This window comes from Sminthopsis crassicaudata, chromosome 3 (assembly GCF_048593235.1).
Source record: "Sminthopsis crassicaudata isolate SCR6 chromosome 3, ASM4859323v1, whole genome shotgun sequence".
Lineage (NCBI taxonomy): Eukaryota > Metazoa > Chordata > Mammalia > Dasyuromorphia > Dasyuridae > Sminthopsis > Sminthopsis crassicaudata.
The window spans coordinates 595,313,476-595,335,505 of NC_133619.1; the positions used below are offsets into that span (position 1 = coordinate 595,313,476).

At 44.8% G+C, this 22,030-nt stretch overlaps 1 protein-coding gene across 1 annotated transcript; it reads right to left on the bottom strand.

The window, feature by feature from the left end:
• Positions 1–135: 135 nt before the first annotated feature.
• Positions 136–21,948, bottom strand: YARS1 (tyrosyl-tRNA synthetase 1). The gene is made up of 13 exons (XM_074305390.1): positions 21,727–21,948; positions 20,875–21,021; positions 20,581–20,756; positions 19,945–20,074; positions 10,627–10,707; positions 8,337–8,429; positions 7,675–7,810; positions 7,016–7,101; positions 3,413–3,548; positions 2,795–2,892; positions 2,110–2,303; positions 1,601–1,742; positions 136–1,046 (listed from the first exon to the last, which is right to left on the bottom strand). Exons 1-13 carry the CDS (start codon positions 21,781–21,783, stop codon positions 936–938), a joined length of 1,587 nt encoding a protein of 528 aa, XP_074161491.1. The 5' UTR covers positions 21,784–21,948; the 3' UTR covers positions 136–935.
• Between the last annotated feature and the right edge of the window lie 82 nt (positions 21,949–22,030).

Genomic DNA, 22,030 nt, shown 5'->3' on the forward strand with positions numbered 1-22,030 from the left:
CCTGAGTGCCCACTGGAGTTGGAAGTGCTTTGCTGGGGCTCAGCTCCTCTCCCACAGCTCAGGGCCAGGCAGATGGTGGCTTCCCACTGCCACGACATGTTGCTTCCATTCCCCCAGAAGGCTACACACAGGTGCTTTCAGTTAGACATTTATTCTGATTTATGACAATGATTCAGATTATGAAGTTACTTCTCACCCTGTTTAAAAAGACACCCCCCCTCCCTAGCATGGTGTGATGCTAATGATCCACACACCTGGTTTAGGGTGTGGGGAGACCTGGGGAAAAAGGGCTTTCCAGGCACGGCTCAGGAGCAAAGGGGCCAAGGAGATGGTTGGACAAAACCAGGTTCTTTGCTCTCCTCCTTTTGGGGAGTCGGGATGTTGAATAATCACTCCCTGTTAACATATGCCTTCCCAAAACCACAACTTCTGATAAGCTGTAATTAGCCCATCCTAGCACCGAGCTCTAGCCAGAGGCACAGCCCCTGAAGCACAGCTGCCGGATCCCCACTGGAAAGCCAAGGAACAGATCGTTTTCCAATTTGAACAATTACTGCATATTCCTCCCCCCCCCCCTCCAATTACACTAAAACTGGATCTTTTGGGAAAGAGTTCCTAAATCAGCTGCCAACAGAGGAAGCCAGAAGCATCGCCTCCTTCGACCACCCTTTCTCAGGGATCCCAATTCTTGGCAGAAATGTGGGAGGCCGGCTCCTGGGAATGGGGTGGGGTGTCTGGGTTCTGGTGGTCAGCCTCCCGCAGCCTCAAGCCCGAGTTCTCAAGGGGGTGCATACCTAGCACTGGACACTGGGAATCTGGAGCCTCCAGTCAGCTGTAGACACGTGAAAGATGAGTCTCCTTGGAGGGGCTAGTGGACTAGGGATGGGGAGAGCAGCCTGTGACGGGTGGTGGGAGGGTAGAGGCCAGCCTTGAAGTTAGCTGATGTTCCCTCCCTTCAGTGTTTTACAAGAGACGCAGCCCAGCTTGGTCATCAAGTTGGTTTGCTTCCATTGAGCAATGCGCTCCGAAGAGATCTGAAAGTCAGCCTGGGGAGAATGAGAAACCGGCAGATGATCGACCCAGCAAGTGTTTAGTGACTGCAGGTACTGGTGCTACCAGGACCACGAGCTCTAAGACCCATGGCTAGCTGGTAGGGGGGATTGGGGGAAGGGATGAGGACTTTCAGTTAAGTGCTCTCCACATGACTTGAAAGTCATTTGGTCCTTATAATGACTCTGAGGCACAGGCTGTTTGCTCCCATTTTACAGATGAAGACTGAGGCAGAGTTGAGAGGTCAGCTGACTTTGCCAGGATCACACAGTTAGCGGATGTGAGGCAAGGCTGGAATTCCTAAGTTGCTGCCAGGCACTGAGCTAGACGGAGGAACTGGAAACCCAAGGTGCCTTCTGCCCTAGAGGAGCCCACTTTGTACTTGGGGAGCCGAGGGGTAACAGCAAGAGAAATGGAAATGAAATGGCCGCAGAACAGGAGAGGAGGATGGGAGGCACCTTCCTGCCCCTGCCAGTGTCCTTCCCAGAAAATGGAGGACTGACCGGGCTGACGCTCTTCCAGAGGCAGGGGCAGCCACAGCTCTCCTTACCTGCAGTTTCTCAAAGACTTTTTTCTTGGGCTTGAGCTCTTCGTCAGGCTGGCCCTGCTCATAGCCCTCCACGAACACGCGTTCTCCGGGGGCGGAGCCTTGAGGAGGGTCCAGGAGCTCCACCTGGCGGTTTGCCCCTTCCCTGGGAAGACACAGAGGGCAAGGATGGGGGGAGCTCTGGGGTGGTCTGAGGTCCCCTGGGGAAAGCCACATGGGGCATGGGGGGCAAGTCAGGGAGCCAAAGGAAGCTGGGGTGCTGTGGAGGATTGTGTCACTGCTGGCTCTGGCCCTGATACTGGGGCTCCCCTGAAGGGCCTACACTAAGAATGGCTCTGGTGCACGACCCAGTCTAACTTCAAGGGCCACGAGTCTTCCAAATGCAGGTTTCCTCACGCCTTGCCAACTGGCAGCGCATCTTCTGTGTGATTCACAGTGTAATAACCCCCCACCTCAGTGGAAAGCGACTGCTCGAGGGCACAGCCTTCACCCTTCCCAGAGCCCTCACTTACGTGGAAGCACACAGAAGCATCCCTTGGGACTCCACTCCCCTCATCTTCTGGGGCTTCAAATTGCACAAGACCACCACAAGCCTGTCCTGCAGCTCTTCCTTGGGAACAAAGTGAACCAGACCGCTCACTACTGTCCGTGGCTCTGGCTCCCCAACGTCAATCTTCTCCAGGTACAGACTGTCTGCATCGGGGTGCTGGGGAAGTACAAGCCAAAGTTCACTGACTCTCAGCCCCAAAACTGTCCAAGCCGAGTCCAATCTCAGCTTTTAGGACCAAGGCTGGATTCTGAATCCAGACCATGGTCCATGTCCCAGTTCTGCCCGGCCCGACAGATCACCCGCCACAGACATTGAGTTGGGACATGGGTGGAGAACCTCTGCTGGCCGCCATGTGCCCTGCACTGTGCCCAGAACTGCTTGGTTGTGTGATCCCCCTACCCCCACCGTTTCTGCTCCTTCTGCAGGCTGGCACCCCAGACCCCTGGCCAGTCTGGGCACGCCGCCGAAGCCTGGGAGTGTAGAGAGCTCAGGAGATAAGTTAGGCCCCTCCCTGCTTCCCTGTGGCACTGAAGCATAGGCACATCCGACTGGGGGCAGCCTGGCCGGAAGACTGAATTCTGAGAACGCCCAGGGAGGCCTTTCCTCCAGATGCAAATGGAGGCACGAACCCTGACCGGCTCCCCTACCTTCTCTACGCTGACCACTTTCCCCACACGGATGTCCAGCCGGGATGGGATGACTGCCTCCAGCTCCATGTTCTTGGAAGAGGCTTTGGCTGCTGGCTCTGAGGATGACAAAAAGATAAGAGATGTGAAGGACTGGGACCTTGCAAGGAACTTAGCCAGAATCAGGGTTATAGGAAATGTTCCTGATCTTATGGGTTTATCATCTCACACGGAGCCAGGCTCTCCAGGAGCAAAGGGCACTGGATTTGGGGCCACAGGCCAAGTGCTAAATAACCCTTTCTCGCCGTGGGCTTCTCCTCCTCCATCTGCCTTGAAATCGCCGATGCCATGATCTGTCACTCCAAAGGCACCCACCCCGGCCAAGCAGCCAGTCTCCCTCTCAATGAATGACTGGCTTTAACCTATCTGATGCCCGAGTGACCTTCTGAGCCGAGACCCCTGGTTTTACTTTGGTTTGGTCCAGAACTTCTTGGCAGCGATAGAGAAACAGCACCCTAGGATGACTTCATACAAGTGGAAGATGACTCGGGGTGCCCACCTATGATCAGGGGCATTCTCTGGCCTGCAGGGACCCAGGGAGGGGAGTCCCAGCCTGTGCTCCTCTCCATCTGGCCTTACTCTGTTTTGTCGGGTCAGGGTAAGCTGCACTGGACAGTTTCTTCAGTGCAGGAGTATTAAACTTTTCCCGAATGGGGTCCAGCAATTTGTTCAAGGCCACTTCAACTGAATTCTTCAGATCTCCAGGATGCACCACCTGCCATGGGAGAAGAGAGCCATTAAGACAATAAAAGTCAGAGAGGGAACAGTGGGTTCAACCTACTTAAAAATCAACAGCACACATCAATTACACCCAAGTGTGACTCTTGTGACATCTAGACACCCTCCCTCTTCTCATCCATGATTCACATCAGCTTGTATTTGTATTGTGCACCAATCAACAAGTATTGATGAAGCACTTACTAGGTAAACTCAAAATCCCATCCTTGAGGAGCTTGCAGGGTAGTGAATAGACACGTATGACACACACACGTACAAAACACAAGAGGAAGAGAAGGGGATTTGGGGGGAAGAGGATCAGGAGAGGCCTCCAGTGGGAAATGTCCCCCTTCACAGGCTTGTAGACTTTAGAGCTGGAAGGGGTCTCATTCGGTCCAAACAGGCTCCATTCTCCTGTGCCCAGTGACTTGGGGACAATGGAGCAGACACAAAGAGGCAACCTAAGAGCAGGGCAGGCCTGGGGAGAAGAGGTACTTTTTCGCCTGCTGACCCTTTTGCACCCAGAAGAGCGAGGCTGGATCACGTGGCTCTCAAAATGGCAGATCCGGTGTCCCCTCCAAAGCAGTGACTCACAACAGACCCTTCCTAACTGATCCAGGCCTGAGTCACCCAGGGATGGAAACATCTAGAAGCAAAGACTGGTTGTTCGGGACCAGGTTCCCATAGGCCTTTCAATTCAATTCACATCAACAACCGCTTCCTGAGCACTTTCTCTGTGCCTGGTGCTGTGCTTGGCATGGGATACAGAAATGGAAATGACACCTGCCCTCCAAGGGCTTCCATTCAAATAGGGCCAAAACACGCCCACCAATTAGTGTAACACAGGATAGGGATTAAGAGAGGTGAGAGAAAGTACAGACAAGAAGGGGCCTGGGACAGCCACAGAAGGCACGTGAGCTGAACCCTGCCTGTAAGAAGATCAAGTCTCCAAATTAGAGCCCTGAGAGCATGTTGTAGATGGGCGCAATGGCTTCTGTGGGGCCCAGTGGCACAGGGCCAGGCTAGAGCCAGACTGTGAAGGGCTTGTGACCAATAAAGAAGAGCTTGTATTTTATCCCAGAGAAAGTAGAGAACTGCCCCCCAGGAGTCTGATGGGACCAGTAGATGCTACAACCAGTCAATGAGCAATTATAAAATGCCTGCTACATGCCAGGCACTGTGCTGAGGGCTGGGAGCTCATGCACGATCTAACGAGCCACACAAGGAACAGACGGATCTGCATGAATTATCTATCGACAGGATAAATAACAATTGGAAGGTGCTGGGAAAGGCTTCTTGTAGAAGCTGGGATTTGGGGTGGGATTTGGAGGAAGCCAGAGAAGCCAGGAGGTAAAGCCGAGGCATAGAGAACATCTGGACCAGAGATCATGGGGTTGCTTATTCCTGGGACATCCAGGAGGCCAGTGACCAAGGGTTGGTGGCAGGAGGACTACTTTTGACTGCTATGTGGTGAGACTGGAAGGGACCCCAGTGAGGATGAGGGAAGGAGGTGTTAACGGTCTGAGCCAAGGGAGCAGTGAACATAAGCAGAAAGGGGGATGATGAAAGAGATCTTATGGACACAATCACCAGGACTGGCCACTGATGACACGCTACCATTGGTGCAGGTCCTTGGCGCCTCATGTCTGAGCTAGTTCAAAAACCCCCTGATTGGTTTGCCGGGCAACTCCTCTAACAGGCTCCTTGCTCTGCTCCAGGCTCCCCTGAGCTAGCCAAGTAAGTTTCCTAAAGCACAGGGTTTCTCTACTAAGTATCCTCATCTCTATCTTTAGTGCTCTGTGGGTGCTCCCCCTCTTTGTGCTCAGTAAAGTGGTGAATGCCATATATTTTCAGGATATTGCTGACCTGGCATTCGAGGTATCTGGGAGGAAACCTCAACCATTCCCAAGTGTCAGCAAGATCATCGCTGACATGCTCTTACTACAGGCTCTTTTCCTGATCCAGGGCATGTTTGTCAGTCTATTCCCGATCCATCTCATTGGCCAGTTGGTCAGTTTCCTGCACATGTCTTGTTTTGAGTACCATTGGTTCAACAAAGGAATTGAAATGCATCAGCGATTATCCAACATTGAAAGGAACTGGCCTTACTACTTTGGATTTGGTCTACCCCAAACAGGGCTTGGGAGTCCCTGTTATTCCAGGATCAAATATAAAACCTTGCCTGCACCCCTGGAACATTCTCCTTCCTCATCTCCACCTCCTGGCCTCCCCGATTCTTGACTCCAATGATTTCCTTTGGTTATTTCCTATTAGTCCTGCCTATAGTTTGTCGAACAGAGTTATTTACATGTTTCCCCCATTAAAATGTGAGCTCCTTGAGGGGAGGCATGATTTTTTGCCTTTCTTTGCACCAGCCTAGCACAGAGCACTGAATGATGACTGACTGAACTGGGGTGGGGGAGCTGGAGGATGACAGAGGTTTCAAAGCTAGGTGACTGGGAGGTAGGTGTGCCGAGTGCCCTCAAGGGAAATCATGGTTAGCTGGCATTTATTAGGTACCATCATGGGCAAATCACTGTGCAAAGGATTGGGGGTGTGAAGAAAGGGAACCTCATCCTCAGACCTGCTCTTAATCAGCTCACAGCCTAATGAGAAGGCAACATGTCAACAACTCATGCACAGACACAGACAGGATGAACTGGGAATAGTTTCCTGCAGAGGCTGGGATTGTCTCTTCATTTCAGGCATGACAGACAGCCATTCTGTGCAAGACAAATAGCAGGAAGCAGGGTACCAGGGCCACAAAGTCCCTCAGAGGGAATGTGTGTGTGAGGTTTAAGAAGAATGAAAAGGCGTTTATGGTGATGGGGCGGAGGGCTATGTAATAGAGGGCCAAGAATGTCAAAAAGGTGACTGAGCAGGAGATTACATGGTTTGGCCTGTACTTTAGGAAGGCCATTTCAAGGCCTGAGAGCAGTGAGAGGCCTGTCCCCTAGGCCCACCCAGCAGCAGCTAGCTCAATATTCCAGGCAGAAGGTGATGGGGGAGGTCTGCACCAAAGGGCTGGCAGTGTCCAGAGAGAACAGGACATATTCCATAGAGACGTCATTTGTAACATACTCAACAAGACTTGACAAAAGATTGGCTATGGGGGTGAGTGGGGGTGAGAAACTGAGGGTGACCCCTCAGGAGGAGGGTGTACCCTCCACAATAACAGGGACGGTTGGTGGGAAAGAGACAAATATGTGATGGAGATGTTAAAACACCCATGGGACATTCAGTACAAGCAAGATATCCAAAAGGGAGCTGGAGGTAGAGCTGGACTCAGCCAGCAGAGAGGTGAGGCTGAAGGAAGAGAACCAATGGGGGCTGCTGAGATCTGCCAAGTGAGACAGGATACAGGAAGAGAAGGAGGAGGGGAGAGCCGCCAGGACCGAGGGTCAGAAGAAAATCCAGCAAAGGAGACAGAGGAGCTCCCTGGGGTGGGCTTGTTGGGGGCTTTACCTGGTCTGCAAAGTCCTTTTCCAGTTCCGAGTAAGCTGTGTAGGTTTTGTTGCCACCCCATTTCTCTTCTCGAAGGATCACAAACTCTACAAAAAGAGAGGAGGCTCAGAGCCATGTCAATGGACAGCTAACCCCTTGGTCTTATAATGCTCCCATCCCCCCAACCCTGCAGTGCCCAAGTCAGACAGAGGAACATAGCAGGGAAGCAGCAGAGACTCCTTAACATGAGCTGATGATAGGGATGAGCATCCCCAAGGGCCAGATGCAACAGAAAGGGCACCAGAGTTGGGAGGCTGGGCTGAAGTTCTGGTTTTAGCTTATAGGCCCATGGGCCTGATGTGAATCTCAGTGTCCATTCTCCTGGACTGGCTACATGGTCTATGCAATATCACAGACATCAAAGGGTGCACACTGCTGCAGTGCATGACACCAGCAGGAGCCCCATTCCAGGGATCACAGTCCCCCCCTCTCCCCCCCACAAGAGGACACTGCATGGATCCTCTGGACCAGTCTTTTCCTTTTATCTGAGAGGGGAAGGAGACTGTGTGAAGTCTCCACTATGGTCCCTAAGGGGCAGGATTTAAAACTTCTAGACCTAGAGCCTGATCTCTGGCTATGCCAGACCATTGGACAGAAATGGCAATGGCAGAACTTTTTACCTGACTTGAGAGGGAAAAGCACATGTCTGATGAAGGCCAAGACTCCATTGTTTTCCACATTCCCTGGCTCACAGAAGGCTTTTTTCAGTTTTTTTTTCACATCCTCCTTCCGATCAAGCAGATCAATCTTAGACTCCTATAAGCCATGGAGCAGAGAGAACCCTTTGAAAGGTTGAAAAACGAGAACATCCCAGCCAATTCTTAAACAAGATCTGTTTCCCTCTAGGGCAGGTCCTCCCGCCTCCTCATCTTTCCATGACCCTGGGAACCTGTCACAGAGATGGATATAGACAGAGACCCTTCTCTTGCTAGCATCCTTTTTAGTAATAAGATATGGAGAATGTCACCAAACAGGACAGGTGGGTGAGGACAAACAGGCTAATACAAGAAATATTGCAACACCAGAAAAAAAGCATTAAGATTGCATGCTAGTCACCTAACTTTTGAGAGTAAAATTATGTGTGCATATGAATGAGAAACAGTCACATGTATTTCCCAACCTCTAATCAGATGCTGCACAGGGTGGTGTCTAAATGACTTCAAGGGTCCTATTTATCTTTAAAGGCATTCAACATTGTTAGAGCTATTTTCTTTTAATATCTCCTGGTCCCTATCATTTTCTACTTCAGGACCATAGCCACCATTGAGACAGGGAAACCTACCTCTTCCGAAGAGCTCATTTTACTGCCTGTCAATCCTGGGACCATAGGATTCATCAAATGGATCCTCTTTGAATAGCCTAGGGTTGGGAGATACTAGAAGCAGGAACAAAACACAGGAAAAAAGGCAGCAATCACCAATCCAACCCTGATCAATCCATGGGTCATCAAGCAATTATGAGCCAAGCACTCGGCTCCCACCCTCCAGCACTCTCATTCTATCATCTCTAAGGACATATAAGAACAGTCTGGAAGGCAGTGAATCAACAAGATGGAGATGAGGGAAAAAAGCAGAGAAACTGAGAGGACCAGAGAGGACAACAGTGAGAAAAGCAGGGTAATAGGGGATGAGATCAGAAGGCTAGGTTGGGGTCAGGTTTGACAGGCTTTAAATGGCTAACACATGTCATTTTATCCTAGAGGCAACAGAAAGTCACTAGAATTTATTACATACATGGTAAGGGAGGGAAAGGAAGAGAAAGGGATAGAGGGGAAGAAAGGGGGAGAGAAAAAGAAAGAGCCACCTCATTAACAGAGACTGAAGTAAACAAAGTGTGAGAGATGATAATGAAGACAACTAGATGGCACAATGATAGAATATGTTCCTTGTAGTTAGAAAGATCCAAGTTCAAATCCTGTCTTAGACACTAGCTGTGTGACCCCAGACAAGTCACAAACTCTCTGTGCCTCAATTTCTTCATCTCTAGAATAGGAATAAGAATAGCACCTACTGGGTGGAGGTTGTGAAAGAATGAGGTTATTTAAATGCTTAAAGCACAATATAAATGTGAGCTACTACCATTGTTAAAAGAGGAAAAGAAAAAACTCATGAACAACAACTTCAAATTTTTGCAATAACAAGCTGAAGTACTTGGCTCAGCAAGGGAAGAAGGTTTGAGGAGAGAAGGTAATAGTCTTCTGAAATAGTCTTTGGCAGAGAGTGGAATAGGGAGTCGATTAGAAATGAGTAAAAGATGTGTTTTGTCATAGTAAGGATTAGACATTCTACATTTGTAATGACCTCACCTACTTAACAGGGTTTAGGGCCTTCTTCCAACTCTACCATTCAGACATATGGTAAGAATCAATGGTAGTCTGCAGGCCAACTGGTAAAGAGATTAGTTCTGAGCCCAGTCACTTCTCAACATTCCATGCATGGAGCAAGACCGAAAACAGAGGCACCCCACAACTCCCCACCTTGAGTTATTCAGCTGATTTTAAATTGTGCTTACACGAGGCCCTCCCTTCTTCAGTCTGGATATCATGGCCAGTTCCACATGTTAGGGAGATGTGTCGGTGACTTGTCCTGGGCCATGTGGCCAGTATACGAAAGGGTCAGAGGTGAGACTTTACCCCAGGCTTTCCTGGCTCTCTGGCCAGTTCTCACCAGTACTTTTTGAGCTTTCATGTTTTATCATGCTTTCTGCTTGACCCTGGTTTCAGTATAGTCTACTCTATCTTCTACAAGGCTACAGGAGTGTGCTGTTTCTTTTTCCATTTATCCAAAACAACCAGCTTTCCAGGGAACAAGGAAATTCATAGCCTTATATTGACTTCCTTCCCCCCCCCCTTCCATTCAAACAATAATCCCTTGTATTTGAACAATTCCTTATAGTTCAAAAAGTCCTTTCAGATCCATTTTCTCATTTGATTTAATAGATTTATCTGAACAAACATTTGCCAAGTACCTGTTATATTCAAGGTGACTCTCAAAGCAACTTGGAAGGTAGACAAGGTAGATATTAGCCTCCTTTTACAACAATGTAGGGAGATTTCCATAATGCATAATTTCTGCAAAATGCTTTATATATGTCATCTCATTTGAATCTCACAACCACCATGTGAAAGCATGGGGACTAGAGGGGTTAAGCCCGCTTCCCAGATAAGTAATTGAGAGAGATGTTGTGCCCAGGGTCACACAGCTAGTATCACAGGCGGGATATGAACTGAGACCTTTCTGGCTTTCTATGCTGTTAATTCTAAGGTTGGAGAGGTTATGATACTTGCTACAAAGTCAGTCAGACCTACAATTCAGGTCTTCTGAATTCCAGTGCAATATTCTTTCTAATACACAGAGCCATCTTCAATAATGTGGGCAAACTAGTCCCACCTTCAGTAAAATGGAAAAATACTAGCAGGTTTAGATGCAAAGCAGGAGGGGGAGGGGGAGACTCCTGGGAAATAAAAATAAGGACTATACTTCTCAGAATGGCCAAGGCCCCCTGGTGGTAGATCTGCAACAATGCAGAGGATAAAATAAATACTCAACTGAAACCTGAGATCCCAAACTCACCTTTTCTGCAAAGGTAAAAATCTTCCTCTGATCAACTCCTCCAAATTGGGCATCTACTTTCAGATATTCCTCATCTAAGGCCTGTGGAAATAAGAACTTAGTTTTCTTTCTGAAAAAACAAGTCTACCAAAGATCAAGAAAATGCCAAAAGACAAGTTAGTGAGAAGACATGACAATATCCAATTATCTTGATAATAATTATCAGCATTCATCTATGTAGAAAAAACAGGGTAGTAGTCAATTTCTGGAGCTGATTCTTCCTTTCCAGATTTCAAATGAGAGCATTTAACCAGTTGGGTAAATCTGACCCATCAAACATTTGTGATACTTCTTTTTGACCACAACTGAGCCTAATTAATTTCAGCAGAAAATGCACAAAATCTGGAATGCTTGTGGTTTTCTATTGCTTAGAACAGGTTTCTTTCTTTCCTTTTTTTTTTTAAATTAATTTTATAATTATAACATTTTTGATAGTACATATGCATAAGTAATTTTTTACATCATCCCTTGTACTGCCTTCTATCCCGAATTTTCCCCTCCTTCCCTCCACCCCCTCCCCTAGATGGTAGGTATTCCCATACATATTAAATATGTTATAGTATATCCTAGGTACAATATATATGTGCAGAACCAAATTTTTGTTGTTGTTGTTGCAAAGGAAGAATTGGATTCGGAAGGTAAAAATAACCTGGGAAGAAAAACAAAAAATGGGAACAGTTTACACTCATTTCCCAGTGTTCCTTTTCTGGGTGTAGCTGATTCTGTCCATCATTGATCAATTGGAATTGGATTAGCTCTATGTTGAAGATATCCACTTCCATCAGCATACATCCTCATACAGTATCATTGTTGAAGTGTATAATGATCTTAGTTCTGCTCACTCAGCATCAGTTCGTGTAAGTTTCTCCAAGCCTCTCTGTATTCATCCTGTTGATCATTTCTTACAGAACAATAATATTCCATAACATTCATATACCATAATTTACCCAACCATTCTCCAATTGATGGACATCCATTCATTTTCCAGTTTCTAGCTACTACAAAAAGGGCTGCCACAAACATTTTGGCACATATAGGTCCCTTTCCCTTCTTTAGTATTTCTTTGGGATATAAGCCCAGGAGTAGCGCTGCTGGATCAAAGGGTATGCACAGTTTGATAACTTTTTGGGCATAATTCCAGATTGTTCTCCAGAATGGTTGGATTCTTTCACAACTCCACCAACAATGCATCAGTGTCCCAGTTTTTCCACATCCCCCCCAACATTCATCATTATTTGTTCCTGTCAGCTTAGCCAATCTGAGAGGTGTGTAGTGGTATCTCAGAGTTGTCTTAATTTGCATTTCTCTGATCAGTAGTGATTTGGAACACTTTCATATAAGTGAAAATAGTTTCAATTTCATCATCTAAAAATTGTTCATATCCTTCGACCATTTATCAACTGGAGAATGGCTTGATTTCTTATAAATTAGTCAATTTTCTGTATATTTTGGATATGAGGCCTTTATCAGAACCTTTAACTGTAAAAATGTTTTCCCAATTTGTTACTTCTCTTCTAATCTTGTTTGCATTAGTTTTGTTTGTACAAAAGCCTTTTAATTTGATATAATCAAAATTTTCTATTTTGTGATCAATAATGATCTCTAGTTCTCCTTTGGTCACAAATTCCTTCCTCCTCCACAAGTCTGAGAGGTAAACTATCCTATGTTCCTCTTATGATCTCGTTCTTTATGTCTAAATCATGGACCCATTTTGATCTTATCTTAGTATATGGTGTTAAAGTGTGGGTCCATGCCTAGTTTCTGCCATACTAATTTCCAGTTTTCCCAGCAGTTTTTGTCAAATAATGAATTCTTATCCCAAAAGTTGGAATCTTTGGGTTTGTCAAACACTAGATTGCTATTTTTATTCACTATCTTGTCCTGTGAACCAAACCTATTCCACTGATCAACTAGTCTATTTCTTAGCCAATACCAAATGGTTTTGGACTACTGCTTTATAATATAGTTCTAAGATCAGGTACAGCTAGGCCACTTTCATTTGATTTTTTTTTTTTTTCATTAATTCCCTTGAAATTCTCGACCTTTTGTTCTTCCATATGAATTTTGTTGTTACTTTTTCTAGGTCATTAAAATAGTTTCTTGGGAGTCTGATTGGTATAGCACTAAATAAGTAGATTAGTTTGGGGAGTATTGTCATCTTGATTATATTCGCTTGGCCTATCCAAGAGCACTTAATGTCTTTCCAATTATTTAAATCTGACTTTATTTTTGTGACAAGTGTTTTGTAATTTTGCTCATATAATTCCTGACTTTCCTTTGGTAGATGTATTCCCAAATATTTTATACTATCGACAGTTATTTTGAATGGAATTTTTCTTTGTATTTCTTGCTGTTGGATTGTGTTGGTAATGTATAAAAATGCTGAGGATTTATGTGGATTTATTTTGTATCCTGCAACTTTGCTAAAGTTATGAATTATTTCTAATAGCTTTTTAGCAGACTCTTTGGGGTTCTCTAAGTATACCATATCATCTGCAAATAGTGATGTTTGATTTCCTCATTACCTACTCTAATTCCTTTAATCTCTTTCTCAGCTCTTATTGCCAAGGCTAGCGTTTCTAGTACTATATTGAATAGTAATGGTGATAGTGGGCAACCTTGTTTCACTCCTGATCTTACTGGGAAAAGTTCCAGTTTATCGCCATTACATATGATGTTTACTGATGGTTTTAAATATATCCTCCTGATTATTTTAAGGAATAGTCCATTTATTCCTATACTCTCAAGTGTTTTTAGTAGGAATGGGTGTTGGATTTTACCAAATGCTTTTTCTGCATCTATCGAGATGATCATATGATTTTTGTTAATTTAGTTATTGATATAGTCGATTATGCTAAATTTTCCTAATAGTGAACCAGCCCTGCATTCCTGGTATAAATCCCACTTGGTCATAGATATTATCCTGGGGATGATTTTCTGTAGTATTTTTGCTAATATTTTATTTAAGATTTTAGCATCAATATTCATTAAGGAGATTGGTCTATAGTTTTCTTTCTCTGTTTTCAGCCTACCTAGTTTAGGTATCAGTACCATGTCTGTGTCATAAAAGGAATTTTGAAGGACTCCTTCAATCCCTATTTTTTCAAATAGTTTATATAACATTGGAGTTAATTGTTCTTTAAATGTTTGGTAGAATTCACATGTAAATCCATCTGGTCCTGGAGATTTTTTCTTAGGGAATTGGTTAATAGCTTGTTCTATTTCTTTTTCCGAGATGGGACTATTTAGACTACTTACTTCTTCCTCTGTTAATTTGGGCAAGCTATATTTTTGAAGGTATTCTTCCATTTCATTTAAGTTATCAAATTTATTGGCATAAAGTTGGGCAAAGTAACTCCTAACTATTGTTCTAATTTCCTCTTCATTAGTGGTGAGTTCTCCCTTTTCATTTTGAAGACTAACAATTTGTTTTTCCTCTTTCCTTTTTTTAATCAGATTTACTAAGGGTTTGTCTATTTTGTTGGTTTTTTCATAGAACCAACTCTTAGTTTTATTAATTAATTCAATAGTTTTTTTTACTTTCAATTTTATTAATCTCTCCTTTTATTTTTAGAATTTCAAGTTTCGTGTTTGTCTGGGGGTTTTTAATTTGTAGAACAGGTTTCTTAAATGTTTTCCACTTTTTACCCAAGATATTTTTATATGACCTTGAGCATATAAATAAAACAGGTATACAAACCAAACATTTACTGATAATTAAGTTATAGAATATCCAGAGGATAAAATATAGAAGTCTAACTATAGACTTTCCATAATCTCCTGGCTTCCTAGGGAATACATTTACAACAGCAGACAACACAAATAGGAAAGAATCTAAGTCACATACTAGCTTTGAAAATCACAAATTAACAATATTTATGTTGCATTTTATTTTTACATGTAATTGGGAAAATTACTAAGGAGGGGATTCCAAATTTGATACTTCTGATCTACAACACGACAAAAGAACTATACATCTATCACATCGAGCCAGATAAGCAATGCCTACTGGGAGACCATTGTACACAGTAACAATAAGGTTGTAATGCTGCAAATTGAAGGATAATTTTCTAACACTTTTCTTGCCTTTTTTTTTTTTTTTTTTGGGGGGGGGGGGGCAATATAGCTAGCATAGAAAGATTTTTCATGATTTTACCTGCAAAATGGGTATCATATTGCTTTTGCCTTCTTAGTGGCTCGAAGGAAGTGAGAAAATTTGGAATTCAAATTTCTTTAAAAAGGCTGAAAAGAAATTTAAAAAAAAAAAAAAAAAAAAAAAAAAAAAAAAAAAAAAAAAAAAGGAATAATTTGCCTGGAGCTTTGTATAATCTAATCAACTGCCTAAAGGAATTCTCCAAGGTCTCTTAGAGATGCCCTGAGAGAAGCTACAAAACAGGAAGATTAGCTGTAGTCACAAAATTCAAGAAAGGAACAAGTAATAAAGACTCATGGTGTTTGTATATAAAAGGAAAAACAATTAGTATGCCCTGCTACGTACCAAATATTGAGCTGTACATGAGGGACAAAAACACAAATGACAGTTCTTCCCTTCAAGGAGCTTAAATTCTGGTAGAGGGAGATAATACATAGAAGATAGTTGGTAAGTCCCAGGGATGGTGGATGGCAAGATGTAAGGGTTAAAAAGCCTCTGGAAGCAAGGAAGATAGTTCAAGGCATGTGGGAGGACCTGAGGGATGAGAGGTTCTGAGGCGCAGGGGAGTCCTATGTGGAGGTGGGGCACAGCCCCTTGAGGCGGTATCTGATTCCAGGTACCACGCCTTCCTCCTTAGTGCTCTCAAAGCGTAGCACCCCTCCCTCCTTCTTCTGGGGCCAATCACATTATGCCAGGTTCCTAGAGGACTTCCCCCTTCCCCCATATCATCAGTGGGGTATAAATATGTGCTATCTCAGAATAAAGTTCTCTTTTGCTTCACCCCTACCTAATGGTGGTCTGTCTCTATGGGATCCGGGTTGGTGCCCGAAGACGGGTAAGTGTGGCCTAGCCGTGCCGTCGACGGACGGGCATTAGAGTAGCTCTAAGAGGAGCTACCATGTTAGAGTAGTCCATAGGGGTGTAACAGCAAGACACCTAGAATGGACAGTTGGATGGGATGTGAAGCCTAGGTTGAGACTACAGATGGAGGTCCAGATGTGCCTGTGCTAGCTCTACAAAGCACAAATTATGGGCAGCAAGTCAGGCAAACGAGATCTATAGTCAGTAAACCTGGAGGACCATTTGGTGGAAATATCAATGGGATAGAGGCAGAAGAAATATTGTAATCAAAATTTACTATAAACAACCTGATTTAAAAAACAAAAACAAAAACAAAAACAAAAAAAACAAACAAACCTAAATGAGGAGTCTGGGAAACATTTCACAAGCTTTGCTTGTGGGGAAATTCAACCTGGCCAACTGCTGAAGCTCTCTTTGACCAAAGCAGAATAAGAAATAATCTGAATTGTCTTGATGATACTCCCATCCTTCAAAAGCTGGAGAAAGCAATAAAAGGAACTGTTATCTTGCTTAGAAAAGCCTCAACAAGGAAGGACTAGTTCCTGGTACAGAAGAGATGGGAACTTGGGGGAAATTATTGTTACTTTTGAATTTCTGATAGGTGCAGAGATGGGTAGAGTCTGACATCCAGGTTTTAGAACAGATTTCAAAAAGTATAGAGAAAATAATGAATAGAACTAAAATTTTATAGAAGACAGGCTAAAGGAATGACATGAACACAAGTTAGAAGATATGAAAAGAAATTATTCCAATGAGGGAAAAATGAGTAGTTTTCTCAAGAGATTGTTATGGATACACAAGGAATGTGTGGAGACAAAGATACCCTAGAAGCAAGGGTAGTTTGCAACAAATAAATAGAAAGGCGTAACTACTGTCCTTCAAGCAAAGTGTCAGCAATGTTCAAATTCAGAATGAATTGTGCAAGGAAGGAATGCTAAGCACAACTAAAACCTTTTTAAAACTACACTGGGAGAAAGAATAATCCAAGAAGGCAGAGGGTCATTGCTCTGGGTGGGTAAGGCTCTGTTCGTGCACTCAATTCTTGCTTTTATTCCTTAAATGTGCTCCCTCCTTCCTTCACCCTTCTAGAAAGAGGCCCTACTTTCTTCAAGGTTAATTTAATTAGCTCAGTACTATCTCTTACAAGGAGCCTTTTCTGATTCCTTATCTCTTCAAAATATCACATGTATACATACCCCTTAATCCACTGGTAGAATGAAGGCAGGGGCTATTTCTCACGGGGTCTTTACCTAGTCAGGGCGCAGAAAGTCCTTGTACACAGAATGCACTTAAAAAATGTTTGTGGAATTGGATTGGAGAAGACAGAAGGAACAACAGAGTAGCCATGTTTTTATTCTGCCAAGTAGAATGATCTTTGCATTGGAAAAGGCAGAACTAAAATGACTAATAAGGCACTGATACCCCAGATGAATAGAAAGATAGTAAGAGAACACCTAATTGCTGTTGGTGAGTTTAAGTCATTAGATCCAGATGAACTACATCCTTGGGTAAGAATCTGCAGCTGTAATTGCTGAGCCAGTTAGTGATCTGCTTTGAAAATCAAGAACAGGAGAAAGACCGCAGGATTGGAGTAGTACAAATGTCCTGATTTTTCAAAATAGGCAAGAGAATAGAGTTCACTATTTATAAGCTAGAAAGTCTGATTTCAATTCCTGGCAAGACTGAGATGTATTATTAAAGGGTTAGTAAACATCTAGAAGAGGAAACAATGGACCAAAGATCCAGGTCATGCAAGATTACCCTAATTTCCTTTCCAGATAGTGTTTCTACACTGCTTGATGAGGCAAAGACGGTAGCTAAGCATTTGACAAAGGCCTGTGAAAAAGACAAAGAGAAATGGGCTACAGAAATGATATACAATAAGGGCATTCTGGGAAGAGTCAAAGATTAGTTGATGTCACCTTATAAGTCTTTAGTGGAGTGTCCCAAGATTCTGCACTTGTCCTTGTGCTTTTATACAATGTTAGAAACAACTTTACAGAGATGGCATGTGTATCCAACTTGCAGATGACCCTATGCTAGGACAGTCAGCTAAAATATTGGATGATTTGAGTCAGGACTCAAAAAAAATGTCAACAGGCTTTAAAAATGGGCAGAACTAATTAAGACAGAACTTAATAGAGATGAATGTTATATCTTAAGTTAAAAACTATCTTCACAAGTGTGAGATGGAGAGACATGGCTAAACAGTGGTTCATTTGAAAAAAGATTTGATTGGGATTATAGATTTATAGTTGGAAAGGGCCTTTAAAGGTCATGAAATATTATTAAATGGGACAACATTTGTAATAGGGCTTAGCAGAGGGCCTTGCTCTTAGTAGGCTTTGTAAATAAATGCTTATTCTCTTCCCTGTCATCAGTTCTAACCACCTCCTTTTTACTGCCAAGAATACTGAGGTCCAATGAGGGGCAGTGATTTGCTAAGAATTGGGGCCCAGAGACTCCAGCTCCAAATCCAACGCTCTCTCTACTAAATCACTTTTTTTGGGGGGAGGTTTAGTTGATTGCCAACTTCAAATGAGACAACCATGTGATGTGGCAGCCAGAAAAGGCAAATGCTGTTTCATGCTGCATTAAGAAAGGCAGATGGTATCCAGGACTAAGAAAACGGCTGCCTTGTTGTAGTCTGTCCTGGGTCAGTATAATAAAATTCAGTGGCAGGGGCCCCATTTTGGGAATTACATCAATAAGCTACAGGGTGCTCAGTGGATTCACCTGGAATGGTGAAGGCCTTCTCAAGTGTGTGACCCATGAAGATCATCTGAAGTGACTGGGAATGTTTAGCTAGAAAGCAGGCCCAAGGTGACTCAGGTTAGCTGCCTTCAAATCTCTGACCAACTGTCCTGAGGAACAGGAATTTGACTTACTCCTTTTGGCCTCTCGAGGGCAGACCTGAAGCCAATGGCTGCACACTGCAAAGTAGCAAATTTAGCCTTGAAGGAGGAACTTGTGATAAGATATACTCTTCAAAAACAGAGTGTTCTGTTGCAGGGGTCAGTGAATCTATATTTATTGGAGCTTGTATGACCACGAAGAGATTTTCAGCTCTGAGATTCTGATTTCAACCCCTCCTTCCAGATTTTTTACCACTCTACATACTTTTTTATTTTTTCTACAATTCAATTACTAAGCACTTACCAAGGACCTGCTGTACAACAAATATTGAACTAAAGACTAGGGGTACATGGATAAAAAAAATAAAATGCTTATCCTTAAGCCTTACTAGGGGAAACAGTAAGAGAGAGAGAGAAGAGAGAGAGAGAGAGAGGAAGAGGAAGAGGAAGAAGAGGAGGAACAAGAGGAAGAAGAGGAAGAGGAAGAAGAAGAAGAGGAAGAAGAAGAGGAAGAAGAAGAGGAAGAAGAGGAAGAAGAGGAGGAAGAAGAGGAGGAAGAAGAAGAGGAGGAAGAAGAAGAAGAAGAGGAAGAAGATACTCAGAATATATACAAAATTTGGGGAGAGGAAGAAGGGAAAACAGAAAGGACTTTAGGGAGGCAATGCCAGAGCTAACTTGTAAAAGATATTGAGAGATTCTCAGAGCCTTAAATGAGGTGGGAGTGTATCAGAAAAGAAACAGGGGCAGAGAAAAGGAAAACAGTTGGAAAATTACAGGTGAGGAACAGATAAAATGGTTGATCTGGTCAGTGTAGAGCGGGGGAAAGTGAGGAATGTATAATAAGGCTGGAATGTAAGGTTTGGGCCAAGTCTTAAAGAACATTAACACTAAAGAACAAGTTGTGCCAAACATGACATTATCATGTTAAATGATAGTGCATTTTTTTTATTCATAAAGCAAGGAAAATAGAAATAAGATGCTTTTATTTCCAAGTAAAATAATAATAATTTTAAAAATTGAGCCAATTGATGGGCCTGGCATGGATGGACTGATTCTCAAATAGTATGAATAAAGGTGGGTAGGCACTGGGCAGGTTGAGGAGAGGGAGATAAAACCTGAAAAATAACTTGAGACCAGACTCTGGGCTTCACCTTGTAGGCCAGTGGTGGGGAACTTTTTTCTGCCAAGGGTCATTTGGGTATTTATAACATCATTCGAGGCCACACGGTATCAACAATTTAAAGAACTCAAGCTACTGTTCCTTTGGCAGAGCCAGACCAAATGGGTCTTACACAGCCCGTGGGCTGAATGTTGCTCGTCCCTGTTGTAGGCAGTGCTGAGCCATTAAGGTTTTCCCCAGAAAGTAGCGTTGAAAGAAAGTCATCGGCCACCTTCTGTCCCTCTAAGTACCTGTAATCCTGGGTAGAGCAGACCACTCAGCAAAGGATGTTCCACCTGTTTGACTACTTCAGCCCCAGCTTTCTTTGCATCATGCTGAGTGACCATCGAGGAAAGTCTGTAAACATCCAGTGTGTACTCTCTGAGAGGGATCAGAAAAGACATGAAGATCAATAAAGATACAAAGCCCCATCCTGGATCTCCACCCCATAACATGACTAGGCCTAGGGAAAAACCCACTGAGAAATAATCTCTTTTTTCTGAATCTTAGAACACGGTCTAAGCTCCTAAACATTCCCGACCTATCTGGGATCACAGATCGCCATATCATAGGCTGCTACAAGGTCAGATTTACAACATGTTCTTTAGCCACAGCGTGGAAAAAAAAGAGACCAAATTTAAATTAAACCAACACTGAGGCATAAAAGAACTGTTAAAAAAAAAAAAAAAAAAAAAGCCCAAACACACAACAGCAGCCACATGGGAACTACTGGGCAAATGAAGGAAGGGCTGGTGCTTTTTGTAATAAAGTACCTTCCAACCCTATACTTAAAAAAGCATTTAGGCTCCACAAGCCCATAATTAGGCAAAGAAATCACTGCCATGCCGAGGCAAGGAGCAGAGAGGTGGGGAGGCCCCAGCGCTCACTTGCTGAGCTGGTAATCGGTGCCTTTGACAAACTTGAGCTTCTCCAAGGAAACCCCGATGCTCTCCAGCATGGCCTTGATCACGTTTTCATAGTAAGAGGTCCGAAGTTCCAGGAGCTCCCACGGAGCCTTCATGTTGTCCAGGTACGCGTGAAGGTCAGCAAAGAGGATCGTCACCTGGAGGGAAGAAGCAAACAGGCCTGTGTGTTCCCGCGAGTCAAGCACTCTTCAGCTTCTATCACAACAGCGCTGGGAAGGCCGCTCCTCTCGCCATCCCTGTGCCCAAAGCTCTCACCTCACATCCTGCTTTCAGGAAATCGGCGATCTTTGACATTGGCACAAAGTAGGCCACATGGGGCTTGCCAGTGGTTGCGGTCCCCCAGTAAACCTTCAGTTCCCTTTCCTTCAGGATCTCCTTCAGCTTTTCCTCTCCAAGGACTTCCTGTGGCAGAGAGAGAAATTGGGGAGGACATTAAGCTCTGCCAGTTGCCAGCATGGGTATGGGTGGATGGAGGTGCGAGTGTGAGAGAGACAGGGGAGAGCGGAGGGGCACTGCCAGCTCAGTGCAGAGTGACACGGGACTGACTCTGGGGAGGGGACGGCAGGGAGAGAGGCAGGAACAAAGGAAGCCGGCGAAGGTGAAAGGGCACACGATGGGGAGGCACCTGTGGGTTCCAAGGTGGGCCTAGAGCCCTTGTTTGTGAGAAGGTGGGAAAGAAGTGAGTTCAAATCGCGCCTCTGCCGCTACTTTAGACCAGCGCCTTTAACCCCTTCTATGCCTCAGGGACCCCTCTGTAAAACGAGACTGCACTCGGTGACCCCGGGGTCCCCTCGGCTGCGGACGAGTGCTCCTGAGGGGGAGGGGTCCCAGCCCCCCGCCCCCTCCCAGGGGAGGGTAAGCGCAGAGCAGCTTGTGGAGATGGAAAGCGCCTCTGCCCCCGTGGGGGGGAAGGGGGGGAACCGCGAGGTCTCCAGAGGGAAAGGAGGGGGCACTCTTCTGTGGGACTATATAGGTAATTCGCAATAGGACAAGGGCAGCAGAGGGAGTACGGGTTTTGTGTTGTCTAACAGCAGGAGCCGTGCTAGGGTCTGCCGGGGTCTCCCGTGAGGAGGGGTCTCCCGCCCGGAAGTCGAGGGGGGCCTCTACCTGCAAATTGCGGGTGATGAGATGTAGCTTCTCCGCTGGGGTCGGCGCATCCCCCATGGTGGAGTCCGCAGGGGGCTGGGAGCACGAAAGAGACCCCAGCCGGCGCACCCCGCCTCCTGCCCCCTGCCCGCGCTTGCGCCCCTTCCCCAACTGAAGCCGGCGCCGGCCCCGCGAGTCCCACGAACTGTCACGTGGAGCTCTCGCCGAGTTGCATCAGCTGAACTCCCGGAACATCTCGCGTGTCTTGGGACCATTCTTCCGCCTTTGGCTCGAGACAGGCTAGAGCAATCGAAAACGGAGCACA